Here is a 15,116-nt window from a genome sequence, read left to right as displayed (position 1 = left end):
GGGGGCCTTTTTTTTTTTTTTTTTTTTTTTGTCACCGGTAAGGGAATCGCAACCCTCGGTGTGGTGTCGCCCGCACCGCGCCCAGCCAGTGAGCGCACCGGCCATTCCTATATAGGATCCGAACCCGCGCCGGGAGCGTTGCTGCGCTCCCAGCGCCGCACTCTCCCGAGTGCGCCACGGGGCCGGCCCTGATATACTTGTTAATACGTGAGTTACTTCCCCCCCGCAACTCATAGTGATAAGTATTTTATTAAAAAAATAATAAGCATGGTGGGCAAATGTGAGGAAAAAGCCATTCTTATACACTGCTGGTAAATGAAATTGGTAAATCTTTTTTGAAGGGTAATTTGTTTCAAATACAGTATGTCATTCTTTTAACCTAACAGCTTCAGTTCTGGGACTAGATTGTACAGGAAAACATGACTTGTGTAAACACACACACACACAGTGGGGATATTTATTATATACTATATATAACATACAATAGGTCAATACATGTAAAATATAATATATAACAATACATGTTACTTTATAGAATTAGTTTAAAAGCTAAATGAAATGAAAGATAAAGACATGACCCCCAAAATCCACCACCTCAACATCCAACATTTATGTTAATTTTTTTATGTTCTCTGCAGGTCCTTAACACCATTTTCATGTAACTGTAATAATTGTATATTTGTGTGTGTGTATGTATGTATCTATATCGATATCTGTATAGTGTGTGTATATATATATATTCTGATTTTTGTCCTCAACTTGATTCCATAAGACACTTTTATGTTTCTATATATCTGTATAATAATTATATTTATTGTTTTAATGGATGCACACTATTCTATAGTATTATTATCTCATAATTAAACATTTTTTTTTGTTAAAATTTTTAGTTGTTTCAGGTTTTATTATTAATTATACTACTTTAAACATCTGTTTTTGTTAGGTTTTGTTTTTGTTTTGGTGGCTGGCTGGTATGGGTATGAACCCTTGAACTTGGTGTTACCAACACCTGCTCTAACCAAGTGAGCTGTCAGGACAGCCCTACTTTAAATATCTTTGTACATATGCTATTTCCTCTGTAATTATTTCCTTTAAATTAATGGGATTATATTTTAAGAAAACATTTTATTATGGAACATTTCAAACATACATAAAATTAAGAAGAAAAATCAGAATTTATATTTCCCTAATTGCCTTATTATTGTTTTTAATGTGTTTATTTGAATAGGGATCCAAAGAAGGTCCATATATTGCAATTAGTTGATATCTTTCTTAAATCTCTTTAAGGGCTCTCTTTCCATTTTTTTCTTTTTGTTGAAGAAACTGGGTCTTTGACCTATAGGGTTGCCCACCATTTGGATTTTGCTAAATGTGTAATTGAACGTGTTCTTCTGTCCCCTATATTTTCAGAAAATTTGTCATTGGATCTAGAGGCTTACTCAAATTCAAGGTTTTTTTTGTTTTAAATACTATTCCATATGTACAAATATCTGATTGTCTCTATCTATGATGAGTCAAATCTATGATAACCTAATTACACTCTTTTATAATAAATGTGAGAAAATTAGGTAGAAATTGTGGTGGTAGAAGAAAGGGCTGGTGAAGATTCATGTTCTTACTTGGTCCAAGATATAATAATGTCTTCTTTTCTTCCAGGAGGTTGAGAAAATGTTAGAAATTGGGGGAGACAAGTTCCCCTTAGAGAGCAGGAAGTTACTGAGTAGTCCTGGAAAGAACAACAGTTTCAGGTAAAACTCCCCAAACACCAAGCAGTTTACTGTTTGGGTTATTCTATAACTATTTTGGCTTTGTGGTGGGGGTGGTGTCACAGATCAGCAGCTTGTGCTAAACATTCAGCCTCCCAGTTCCACCCTGTGAAAATACCTTTTCCATATCACTGTTTATGGAATCCCTGCTATGTGCCAGGCACTATAGCAGGTGCTGGAAATCACAGGAGAAGATAGGTGAGGGAGCCAACATACTGAGTGCCTCCTCTGTGCGAAGACTGTGCTAGAAGTTTTACTTGTGTGCTCTTTGTTCATCTTTACAACAACTCTCTAATATAAGTCTCACTGTCCACATTTGTACAGTGAGGAAGCTGAGGCTTAGAGGGTTTTAGGTAATTCTCCCAAGGTTACAGTGCTGCTAAGTAGAAAGATTAAGATTCACTCCCTAGTCTGCCTATTCCTCAAACCAGTGCTCCTTCTGCCTTTCTTTGCCACCTTCCAGAAATGAATAGGATGTGGTCTCTATTACCAGAGGTTCTCAGCCTCGTGGGCATGAAATTCCCATGCTTGGGCAAGCCTTTGGGGATAGGCAGAGACCACCCATTCTGCCCTGACTTGTGGCATCTATAGTCCTGGGAGCAAAGGGGGAACTGAAGAGGATCACAAAAATTCCTTACTTCTGCCAGTGATATTAGCCCCTTTCTCTAACAAGCCTGTTGCTCTCCACAAATCACAGGAAGCTAAATTGGTCCATTTGTGCTTTTGCTCCTGGCATTTTGTTTCTGCCTTGGAAGAGATACACACAGGCTGAAAGAACCTAGAGGTGGAGAGAGGGCAGAAAAGGAAGAGAATGGGATCTCGATCATCTAGATCCTGAAGAATTTACTGCTGAATCATTGAATTGCTTGTGATTTATATTGAGGGAGAAATTAGGAAAGTCTTTTCTTTGGTCCTTAAACTTTCTACAGTTTGTTATGGAAGGAGCCATAGGCTTTGAATTCTCTGGTGGCAGAGTAGGGGCAGTGTTCCTTTTCTAGCAGGATACTGTTTCTTCTCTTGGCATTTTAGAAAGCGACAGTCTGGTTTGCAGTAAACTTTAGAGTAGGGGTGGCCAGTTAGTTCACTTGGTAGAGGCTGGTGCTGATAACACCAAGGTCAAGGGTTTGGATCCCTGTACCAGCCAGCTGTCAAAAAAGGAAAAAAGAAAACTTCAGAGTATTCTGGGGCTCTAGGAGACCAAGGACTGGGTTCAAGGTCTGGATTCTCTACCTACTGTTGTTTGACCTTAAAAAGTCACTTAGCGTCCTGCAAGCTTTAGTTTCTTCACCTTCAAAATGAAGATGTTATAATCTCGATTGTTGTGATAGTTAAGATAATATGTTGTGAAAGTTTACAAATGGAAAAGATTTGGCCATGTAAATGAGAAAATGAATGAAGAGTGCCTGGCATACAGTGAGCACTCAGTAAGTGGCAGCTCCTGATGCTATACTGTTGGCATCATAGGGTTGTCATCAGCATCTCCAGTGAGGCCCTTTGGAGGAGTGCACAATTTTGGGGGCAGGACTGGCTGCCACCCAACACACCAGCCCAGCCCTCAGCATCACCCCATGAGCCATGTTGCCTCTTTCCATTCCACCCTCAGTGGTTGCAGGAAGAATGACCAGATTCCATCTAGTTCCCAGAGCTTCTGAGAGCTGTTAGCAGGATAGACCAGTCAGACTCCATCAGACCCAGTCTTTTCCCTTCTGGTGGGGTGGTGGTCATTATGGACTGATATGTATTTTACTTGTATGTCTGACCTTCACTGTTCTAAGCATTGATTTCAGATGTGACCCCTCTGAGATTAATATATCTGATGAAATGCCTAAAACCACAGTCTGGAAAGCTCTCAGTATGAATTCTGGAAATACAAAGGAAAAGAGGTAAAGAGAACTATAACTTCTAATTTTTATTTATTTTTGGCTTTTGAAAATGGGAATAATGTTGAAGGTAAAATGTATTTTAGTTGTAAAATTGAATTTGTCTATTAGCACTTCCAGGACTGCTGCTAACCCCATGAGAATAGCTATAAGCCTAAGAAAAGTAAAAATGTTTCCTAAATGTTTGGATGGGCAGGATGCTTTGAACTGCCGCCTGTTTACACAGGTCCAAAATCAGGATGGAATTATTTGGGGATGTAAATTTGCTTTGTCTATTTAGTTCTCTTAATCTTCTCTCTAGTTCTCATTTCAAAATCTAAAGGGCATCTCTCTGGTTCCTGCAACCACACAAACTGGAAAATTGCTAACATATTCAAATAGTGTTCATAGTATTGATACAGACTTTAACCTATTTAACTTGTGTAATGAGAATTATTGCCAAGTAAAGATTTTGAATAATAAATTGTAACTGTTTTCTTATTTTGGAACCTAAATTCTGTATATCAATAGCATAGATAAATTTTAATCAGGTTAATGAAGAAAATGGAAGGACTTGAGGCATCTTTGCCTGCGTTGAGGTGGGCTATGTGCCCAAATTACTTGAATAAGTTAGACCAAACACCATTTAAGTTCAAGTTGTCAGACAACTGAAGGCAAAATCTGAGGCCTTATTAAAGGCAACTTTTCTAGTTTAAAAAAAAGAAAAGCTAGGAATCAGGAGACCTGGTGCTGCTACTAATTCCATATATAACTTGACAGACCACTGTTTCTGACAATCAGTTTACTCAGCAGTAAAATGGGGATAATAGTAATTAACTGCCTCGCTCATAAGGCTGTTCTGGGGAGAAACAAAGTGCTTGAAAAAGTCACAGCTACTGGTGGGTGGTAGTGGCAGGGTATTTCTTCATCAAATGGGTTAAAATAAATCTGTGCTGAATGTGAGTGAAATACATAATCTTGTTTCCTTCAGAGGAAAATCCAGGCAGCTGTCGAAATGTATAACACACATGGTTATTTTTAGTTGGGAACTAGTCTACTGGTAAATGAACTTAAAATATAGCCAGATCCAAATTGTGGTGACATCTTCAAAGCATTGTGTTAAAGCAGGAATGAATCATGTGTTCCCTTTTTCTAATTGTAACACTTTTATTCAGTCTCTTCAACTAAGAGCCTTTGCTGGAATGGAAGATTTTGGCCATGAGGTGCCTCAGGGAAGTTCTGGTTACAGAGAAAATGGCAAGTCTCAGAGAAGAAGCAAGACCAAGTCTGGTTCTGTCCTTGGTCATCTCAAAGCCATTCCGAAGCATTCAGTTATTCTTGGTGTGCATTGGAGGGCATCCAGCTATCCCCATACCAGCAACCAATCACCAGATGTGAATGTGGAAGCAGAAGACCACCACCTGTTGGTACTTCTCCTCTTCCTCCTTCTCTTTCTCTTCAGATCTGCCATCATTGAAGACCCAGCTTCCCAGACATTTTCTCTGAAACTCTCTGTTGGCCTGCTGAGCCATATGGATCCATTCTGCCACTGAGGATCCCTCTTCCTAAAGGATGGGGTGGGGGAGTATGAGGGAAACAGAAAAAGGAAGGCTCTCCAGTCCTTTCAGTATCTGCAGGCTCCTAGGCAGCCCTGGACCTTGGTTTGATTGCCTACCCTGGGTAATGCTGATCAGACCCAGAGGTTGTCATTCAGGAGGTCTGTTACCAGGAGGGTCAGCCATCTGGGCATTGGCAGTGCCCATCACCGCAGCCAGGAAGATGCCTCTGACTTGGGTGCGTCTTCATCACTCCCTAGCAGTAGCCTGCATAACTCAGCGAGCACCTTGAACAATTCAAGGGCCATGAGGGACATTGGAGTTGTTTAGCTTAGATAGGAAAAGGCTCAGGGGAAAATCAGTAATGATAAGTGATAAGTGAGGATGAGCAGCTTCTCTTGGTTTTCATTGAGGATAGAGTAGGAAAATGAGCTTAAATTGCTACAGAAGGAATTAGTTTAGGTACCAGAAAGGACTTCCTAGCCTGAGGATTTGTCGTAGTGTCTGCTTTCTAGATATCTGGGAAAGATTTGATAACAGTTGTTTGGAGTAGAAAGGAGGATATGGTGTTTTTATTGGCCATTTTGTGGGCCTGTTTGACGTCTTGCTGCTGTCTCTTAAGGATACATTCTGATTTCATCCTGGAGAGATCCAAGTGCTTATGTACTGTCTCCTTAGCTGCCTTAGTAGTGAACCGTCATCAGCTCAGTGGACCAAACCCACCTTCAGCCATGCGGTTTTTTTCATCATCATGGAGTCCTTTTGGTTGACAAGTGTTCTGGCTCTCAGATGTAAAAAGCCACACTGGGAAATGAACTGTTAGTGGTGAAATTGATTTTGGTATTTAGTTTAAAACTGCATTTATGGTTTTTCTCTTCTATGTTGCAATGAATGTCAAGAGTTTGGGCTCAAGTGCATATAGACCTTCCCTTCCTTTGTGCACAGAATGTGACTAGCAAGCTCACTCATATTAGTTTCCTATCCTGGAAAATCTTTGTACAGTGAAGGAAGTTCTCCTGATGTGCTTTCCTTTTGGATGTGAAGAGTTGGCTATGTCACTTTATTGAATTTTGCATTCCTTAGACACTTAAAATATATTAATGTATTCTAGTCCTACTCTAAAGACTTTGATATTGAAAGAATCCTGCATTTCTTTCATATTTCCCTATCTCTTAGGGCCACAATTATTTTAATATAGAGATGATTTTCAAAACATTTAACAACTGGTACAGGATGGACACCAACCACTCAGAACGGATGCCTGCTGTAAACAAGCAGTATGTATGATTGTACTGGTATCTATTTGCTGACTGTCATGCTGCTTTCAAATATTAAAATTATGTCCCTTTGAATTGTGAGTATCATTCCTGATTTGTCCGATTTCTACTCACAAGGTTTTAGGGACAGCCTTGACTTCCTTTTATATGGTGCAGACAGGATCAGGCATGCTTCTCTGGGCATGAAAATCTTTGTCAGAATGAAATACAGGCATGAAAATCTTTGTGAGCCAAAGCTTCACATTTCATTGCTTTAGGATAAATTTATTAGTTGTACTCCTCTACCTACCTAATTTGGAAAAATTAAAAGATAGCCTGCCAATGGGAAAAGTGTTCGCCTACTTTTCCCTGTCCCTCTCTGGCTGTTTTCTTGAGCTCACCTCTTTTTCATCTTTGTTCTCTAAGAACATCCCCCTTTCTTGCTCCATTTTTCTCCTCCCATCTTTTCCTGCCACGCTCAGAGTAAGGGGCCTATTTCCCTAGCCTCAGCATGGCTGTAAGGAATGTAACAGGGTAGAGCCCATCATACAGTGAAACCAGGTGATAGTATCACTCAGAAAAACTCTTCTTCTAATATACTGATGTCTTGTGGTGCCTTGTGTGCACTAGGATGCTTGAGGGTTGGAGACTGGCCTTTGTTAACTCTGTGTAGTACAGTTACAGGACCACATGTGCATTTTTGAGCTGCCAGGTTACTGCACCTTAGGGATGTTAGCTGCTTTGGACGGCTGTGGCCAACTCCTTTGGTCCATTAGGTTTTTCTCAAACAATAGCCAGCCTCATTTCTGCTACATCTCAGTGGTAAGAACCATTCCCTACTCTTACTCTCTTCTCTTTCCCAACTCCCACCAAAACACTCAACCTCAGTTCTGGCTATTCCTTGCTTAGGTCTGCAGCTGGTGACCATGGTGAAAGAGTCAAGCTGGGAAGTGTTTGGGGGTAGGAAACTGGGGGTGGAGGTGAAGCAGCAGCAGTGCATGTATATGTGTGTGCATATGCATATGTGTGTATCGATAAATGAGGTGTGTAGCCACAAGATTTCATCACTGCTATTAAGCCTTTGCATACCTAGCTGTGGGGATGTAAAAAAAAATATGGTCATTCTCCCATATCAGACTTCTCTGATGGAACAGCTTGAGGACAGATACAGGCAGATTAGTGTATAGAAAAATTTGTTTAAGCTCAACATAATGGAGAAATTTAGGGATTGAAAGCAAGGTACATAATTAGGTGATTTCTGTGCCCACATTTGCTTGGGCCAGAGAGGTGATCCACTCTCTTTTATGATGAGGGGAGATTTCAGGAACAGTTTGACATTAGGTTAGTGGTGTAAGAGGTAGGACGAGAGGGAGGCCAGGGATTTAAGAAAGTGACTGTGAGTGGAATCTTGGTTCCAGGGGAAAAGAAATGGAGTTGTCAGTTGGGTGGGTTACTTTCTGGCCATGACTTTTGGGAAAGGTTGGTCTAGAGAGATGGTGAAGACCGGAAGAAATATGCTATGAAATTGTCAAATGTGGTTGGTCACATAAAATGCAGATTGGCTCTTTGTAGCTAGATATGATTTCCAACTTCTGAAGACAGGATTGTCAAGAGATCTGGTCTTTACCACATACAGTTCCTATTCCCATGTCCCTGTTCATGGAAACTTGCCTTTGGGGTAGAGGAATAGTGAACCATATATTACCAAAAGATGGATGTGTGAATAATAACTATTTCTTTTTGGGATGTGACTGGCTTTTAAATTAGTCATAAATGTTTGATGACGATCTGGTATATGCTAAGTCCCAGGCTTGGATGATATCTCAGGCTATGATAGCTGGGACCTTTAGAGGTCTCTGGATTGAGTAATCTGTGGCTTCTGGTTGTCCAAAAAAGACAGTTCCTAATTCTACTTTATTTCCTACCCACTCAGCTATCCAGACCACCCTCTTAGTACAGGAATCGGTAATTCTCTTGCATCTTTTCTGTTGATTTTATTTTTATTTTTATTTATTTATTTATTTATTTTTTTGTGACCGGGCTCAGCTAGTGAGTGCACCAGCCATCCCTATATAGGATCCGAACCCGCAGGGGGTGGGGGTGGGGCGGGGAGTGCCACTGTGCTCCCAGCGCCGCACTCTCCCAAGTGAGCCACAGGGTCGGCCCTTTTCTGTTGATTTTAATGTCCATGTTCTGAGCCTCAAGTTTACCTGAGGCACAGGAACAGGCATGATCCCATGGCCCCTGGCTTTCTTTTCAACTATCAGAAACACAATCCAGTATATTCTGTCTGCCACTTTATTAACTTCTCTTAATTTATTTTGCAAGGGAGTCAGCACCTCCTCCTAGGATTTTTAAACAGGACTTTTAAACTTTTGTTAGTTTGTTACTGTATTTTCCTTGGACTTCTCAGCTTTCCAAGCCACATCTTAGCAGGACATCCAGGACCCTTCACTGAATGTTCTCAGCCTTCTTGACTTTCCCTTGGTCATAGCTCTTGGGCCTTCCATTAGGTAGAAATCCTTCAAGCAGGCCCTGGATGGCCAAATGAGATATCATCCAAATTCCTCCCCTTTTGCTGTCTCAACTTTAAGCACCCTTTACTCCTCCCTTTTCTGCCTTTTCCTCAGTCTTTCAAGTTCTCCTTGAAGGGAAGACGTTCTTGATCACAGGTCCAAAACCACAACCAGTTGGGAGTGGTGAGAACAATGGGGGAGGCTGAACAGTTCTGGGGCTTCTCAGAAAGGGGACTTTATGGTTATTTCCTTATTTAGGGTCAGGAAGTAGGGATTCTCAAACCCTCAGGCTCATTCATATTTCAGTGTAAACAGATAAAGACATTCCAAAGCTAAATAGAAATGATTTTTCTATTAACTCTATTTTTTATGATTCTTGGTGCCCTTGGTCTCTTAACATTAATTATAGAAAATGGGCAGTTGACTCAGTTGTCATTTTCTTATCAGAAAGGAGGGTAATTTTCATAACCAAAAGAGATGTGAAGTAATTGTATCACTGCTGGAAGCACCAAGAGAGGAAAGGAGTGTTACGTGAACCTTTTCTCTTTTTTTTTTTTTGTCTTTTTTCGTGACCGGTAACGGGATCGCAACCCTCAGTGTCGTGCCCGCACCGTGCTCAGCCAGTGAGCGGACCGGTCTCTATATGGGATCCGAACCCTCGGTGGGAGCGCCGCTGCACTCCCAAGCACCGCACTCTACCGAGTGCACCACCGGGCCGGCCCATACGTGAACCTTTTCAATAGGACAGTTCAGAAAAGTGGAATGATTCAGCCACAGGCATAATTGTTTTAAGAAATTCTGTGCTCAAAGGGAATGGAATGATTTCTGATCCTTCTGAAGAGAAAAGGAACAGCATTTTTCTTAAACCTAACCCACTTTCAGCATTGAAAAATACAGAATTTTTTCTCCTAGCTGATGATATTAATATTTCCTGAGAGAAAGAACCCACCCACGGCACTTTTCTGAGCGTAGCAGAAATCAGCAGAATTTGGGCTTCTCTTGGCAGGCTTGTGATTGACTTCAACCTGCAGGTTTTTCCACATGTGCAATAATGTTGGAAACAAGTACCAAACTGAATGTGCAATTACTCCTTTTGTAAAAGAAGCCAAAATCCTCCTCATCCTTCCTTTCTCCCATATTCACTTCTCCAGGATGATAAGCCTCCCTTTTGTTGCTCTGTGTCTGTCTGTCTGTTTGTCTGTCTGGTTAGATATGGATTCCCTTCCAAGCTAATGGTATACAGTGGAGAGCAGAGCAGCCTTCCCACGGAAGGGGACAACTCGAGGTGCTGGTACATTTCCTTTGTTTTCTATGTTCTTTTTTCTAGTGGGTCTCATGTAGAAATAGAGATATTTTTGTTTTAGAGATTCCAAAATATATATTTTTAGTGTAAAAAATGTACCCTCTCCACACTCCATGGTGTAAATAGAACCAAGAACAAATGTATCATTGCGACAATCCCATGGCAATTTGTGGTAGGAACAGGAACCCTTTCCCTCACACTGAGTCTCACGGTCTGTGTCTGTGAACCAGGGCAGATAATTGTGACATTGCATCTCGTAGACCTCTGCCTGCCCAGGCTTTTGTGTGCTCACCTTCACAGGTGAAAAATAAAGTCTGTATGAACTGTTTGCACCTGTGGTGTTCTTTAAGCCTGAATCAAGGAGCCGAGCCAATGCTGACCAGTTTCAGAACTTGTGAAGAAGAGGTCTGAAGGTGGGTGAAACAAAGGTGTGCTGAGAGTGCCTTAAGAGAGATATGGGCACCTCCTTGGGGCAGAGCCATGAAGCAGGGCACAAGGGTCCTTTCTTTGGAGACTGCTTAGGCTTATGGTTGGGGAATCAGACAGAATGAGAAGAAGGCTCATTTTGGAATTAAAACCAGGTTGATGAGAACAATTGCTAATATTTAAGGATTCTCCACTGCCTAGAAATCCAGATATTCAAATCTGCTGTCCCTCCAGAATTTTTTGTTTTTTTCTTTGTTTTGGTGGGAGGTACTCTGTTTCTCTGCCTCTCAAATCCCACTGTCAGAGGGTTGGAGAAAAGAGAAAGAGGGACGCAGTGGAGTAAGAGTAGAGAGACCAGTGAGAGGATGAATGGGAAGGGTGGGGAAGAGCCAGTCAGCAAGCTTTCCTGAGTGACAGGGAAGGCATGCACTGAAAGCATCCTGAACATATAGCACAGTGTGAACATTTTATTAAGTGAGAGCCAGTGCAAGCTGGGCCTGCAGTCTGTGGACACAGAACTCACTAGTCCTGAGGCCTTTTGCTGTCTTTTGGCTATTTTTTACCCCAACAGTATGTGTATACATTATATCCTTTGTCTCACAGAAAGACATGCTTAAATTTCGTTGAGTACTGTATGAGAAGGCTACTCATTTTTTATTTTTTGCATTAACTCTTAACTTTTTAAATTAAAAAAATTTTTCTTATTTAAAAATTTTATTTACTATTAGCATATTCATTCTTACAAATTATGATATTTCTTTATGCCTTTTGCCCGACCTATCACTTCCCAAACCCCCTCCCTCCCTCCCTCCCCTCCATCTCTAGCCACCCTTAGGTTTGTTCTCTCCTTCTGAAAGTTCAACTAGGAAACAGAGCCAGTCCTGATGCCTTGGGCTGCAGAAGGGTGAGGGTGTGGGTGCAGGGAAAGGGCATTTATTATTCTCACATCCAGGGTTAGTAAGCCTCAGGGAAAAGGATTCCGTTAATTGATACATGAAAAGTGCTTAGCGCATCACCTGGCTCATAGTAAGCACACAGTAAGCAATAAGAAATTTGGAGGAAGGTGATTCCTGTGTTAGTTAATTCAGCAGTAACCACATCAGGGCTCAAGTCAGCTTCTCTGCAGTTCTCTTGGTTTTCCCCTCATAATCCCAAGATGGCTCCTGAAGCTCCAGGCATCCTATCAGCCTGCATAACTTCCAAATGCAAGAATGGGTGAGGGGGCATTTTTCCAATCTCTCCCTCTCCCTCTCCCTTTTAAGGGGGAAATCTTTCCCAGAAGCCCCCTCCCTCAATGTCACTGGTCAGAACTGGATCACATGCCCATCTCTAAGATGGGAAAAGGGGGATGGGATTATCGTGTTTGGCTTGGACCAATTAGGCTAAATCCTATGGGGATGGGCCTATCTTTCTTGGCCATATTTCTGCCCGAAAACCTGTACAAAGTCAGGACTCTTAGCAAAGAGTGGGAGTTGCAAGTCATTAAATATCCAAAAGTTCTTCCAAGAAACCCAGGAGAACCTGAACCATGGAGCCTCCTGCAGAGTTGGAGCCAGGCTATAGAGAGCCATGAACCTCAGCAACAGGAACTTCAGGAGGCCAAGGAACTCTGTATTTCTCTATCCTGGCTTTACCTTACAGTCACCAGAGGAGATTTCCAATTTACTAATTCCTGGGTCCCACTCTACAAGAAATTAAATAGAATTTCTGGGGGTGAGTGCAGGAACGAATAGTTGTTAAATGCTGTCCAGATGATTCTTATGTACAGGCAGGGTTGGACACTAACTGCTGTAAAGCTTCACCTTTGCCTCGGCTTAGCTCTTCTGTGTCTGCTTCACTTCCAACCCACTTATTCTCACTCTCCACTTTATAATGTTCTTCTACATTATAACTCTGCTGCAATGTCAGTTTCTCTTGCCTAGACAATCACAGCCTTAACCACCTCCAGATTCTTTCAGCTTCAGCCCCCATTGCTCACAGCTTCACTGTCTGTATTTCCAAAATCAGATTCCCAAGACTGAGAAAGTGATTAGTCCCTGCTTGTCATTTCTTAGCAGGCTGCACTATAGGTCCCTGACAACCCTATGGACCAGGGACCTTTGGGTCTGTAGCCACCTTTGGGCTACCTGGGGAAGAGTGAGGGTCCAGTGATAAAGAATATGGCAGTTGAAGAATGTTTCTGCAGCAGGGGCTGTGACTTACCAGTTTACCTTAGGAGACAAGGGTCAGAGAGACACAGTAAGGATGCATCTGGTTATCTTAGTGATGTCCAAAGGCTGTTCTCCAAGTTACAAATTTGGCTACAAGTTTACCCCTTGTACCTTTCAGTTATGTTTAATTACAGACACACAGAGGCACATACTTGTAAGAAAAATGTGCAGGTTATTGCATTGCTCCTTGGCCAGAGTGCACGCTATGCTCTTGCTGGTTTGTGACGTCAGTGCTCATGAATAGAGGCTGAGGGTGTGATTGAGGCCCTCAGCAAGAGGCAGGGTATATAATAGGGAAATCAGGAATAAGCCTGCCTGAGTTTAAGTCCCAGCTCTGCCTCCACAGCTATATGACCTTGAGCAACTTGCTTCACTTGTGCCTCAGTTTCTTCACCTACAAAATCGTAGTGATAATACCACCTACTTTATAGGGTCAATGGGAGAGACTCAGAATTAACAAGCATTCTAAGGCAGTATCCTCCCCATGTACCCTCTGTGCCTCCTCCAATAGCAGCAGTTCCTCCCTTCTCTCACCCTCGCAGTCCTTGGATTTGCAGCTGTGTGGTGGAGTAGACCCCTAGAGTCCAAGGGAAAGGAGTCATGGTCACTGTAACCTTTATGTGGTTTGTCAGTATTAACTCATAGGAAGAAAGAGACTTTGCTTGGGCCTCCTGGCCTAAGCCATGTTCTCCAGCTCAGCTTCTACCTAAACCTTTAATCTGAGTTACGGAGTGCTTGCTTAGTTTTAAGATCATCATTATCTTGTTTGGCCATTAATTGGTGTATTGGGGGGGGGGGGGTTAAGAGATTCCCAAGCCCATAAAGGGTAATGACCATTTCTCTATTATTACCATAGTCCCCAAAGCTCCTTCATCCTCTCAGAAATTACACAATTATCATCCCCTGATTTCCCTAATAGCTGCAGTGGACAAGGAGAAAATATCCAGACCTTCACTCCAGGAAAAATGACAGGAAAACAGTTTTCTAGTAACTTTCAGCTGTGTGATCCTAACACTAATTTTGAGTCATAAGGGCCTCCATGACCTGTTTTAACAGTTTTATCATCACTGTCGTCACTGTCAAAGACCTGCCTCAGGCATTTCATAACATACTTTGCAGGGCTGAAGCACTTTACTGAGAGAATCGCTGATAATAGTGGCCAGCATCTATTGTGTGTGTGTGTTGTACACTTCACAAATACATTCTCTGGTCTAATCCTCACAGTACATGCAATGGGCACTATTCCTTCTACAATGAGGAAAACTGAGCTCAGAAAGAGGAAATAAGTTACTGAAATTCACACAGCTGGTAAGCGGCAGAGCTGAGGGTGAAGCCCTGTTTGTTTGCTTGGCATCTGTACTCTCAGCTTCCACTCTCTACAGACACCCTAAGTGGTCTGACTCGGGGGTTTGAGTCTAAAACACACACCTGATGTATACAGAAAAGTAAAAGGACACACTGAAAAATAAAATATTGGAAAAATGAGAAATTAGAGAACATACCGGTTAATTTCACTTGTAAATAGCAGGTCAAGAAAATGAATAAGAATTCAAATTCTTATTCTAGAATAATTCAACAAATTCAAATTCTGGAATTTGTTCCAGAAAGTGTTCCTAGGATATGGCAGGTATGCAACAAATTTTTTTCTTAAAGGAATAGCCCAGGGAAGTGGTCACTGCTCCTGAGCAATCCTGGAAAAGCTTTCTCAGGAAGAAGAACATTAGGACTCGTTGTTGAGATGTAAAGAACTCAAGCACTGATCATGTATTTCAGGAACCTGAGTAAATAATTGTTGGTGGCTAAATTGTCACATTATAATCCATTGCATTCCTCTCCCTGCCTTGTGCTCAAGGGACTCGTAATTTCACTGTACGTGACAGTGTTCAGACCCCATGGAGAGTACTGTGGTCTGTTCAGATGCTGTTGGAAAAACAGAGAAGCCCAAAGCATGCCCTTGGGAGAAACTTGAAAATAAGGAAGAGTCCTGGCAGCTGGATTTATTTCATCACTGTCCTCAAAACTCATGTTTTGAGTTCCTGCCATTGAAGGGTATGGAGGAATAAAAGACTTCTCAGAGGACCTACAATTGGACCCATATCAAAAATAAGACAGCACAGTGGTGATTACTGCAGGTTCTGTGGGATGAAGGAAGGGATCCTTTCAGAGCCAGTGAGGCCTCCAAAGAGAAGACAGGATTGGAGGAGGGAAAGAAGGGGGGTATAGA

At 41.8% G+C, this 15,116-nt stretch overlaps 1 protein-coding gene across 3 annotated transcripts in view; it reads left to right on the top strand.

Annotated features, from left to right (window-relative positions):
* The window catches only part of SLC4A8 (solute carrier family 4, sodium bicarbonate cotransporter, member 8), a 75,141-nt gene extending 68,602 nt beyond the window's left edge, over positions 1-6,539 (top strand). For 2 of the 3 annotated variants that reach the window (XM_008566144.1, XM_008566143.1), the window contains 3 exons: positions 1,657-1,748; positions 3,542-3,649; positions 4,801-6,539. In XM_008566144.1, the coding sequence (XP_008564366.1) occupies positions 1,657-1,748; positions 3,542-3,649; positions 4,801-4,813 (213 nt within the window). In that variant the 3' untranslated portion in view covers positions 4,814-6,539. The remainder of the gene's footprint in view (positions 1-1,656; positions 1,749-3,541; positions 3,650-4,800) is intronic. The other variant, XM_008566140.1, reaches the window with a different exon arrangement.
* Positions 6,540-15,116: the final 8,577 nt, after the last annotated feature.

The sequence above is a fragment of the Galeopterus variegatus genome, unplaced genomic scaffold (genome assembly GCF_000696425.1).
Source record: "Galeopterus variegatus unplaced genomic scaffold, G_variegatus-3.0.2 Scaffold224, whole genome shotgun sequence".
NCBI classification, from domain to species: domain Eukaryota; kingdom Metazoa; phylum Chordata; class Mammalia; order Dermoptera; family Cynocephalidae; genus Galeopterus; species Galeopterus variegatus.
The sequence above is the reverse complement of the archived record's forward strand: the minus strand, read 5'-3'. Positions and strand labels throughout refer to the sequence as shown.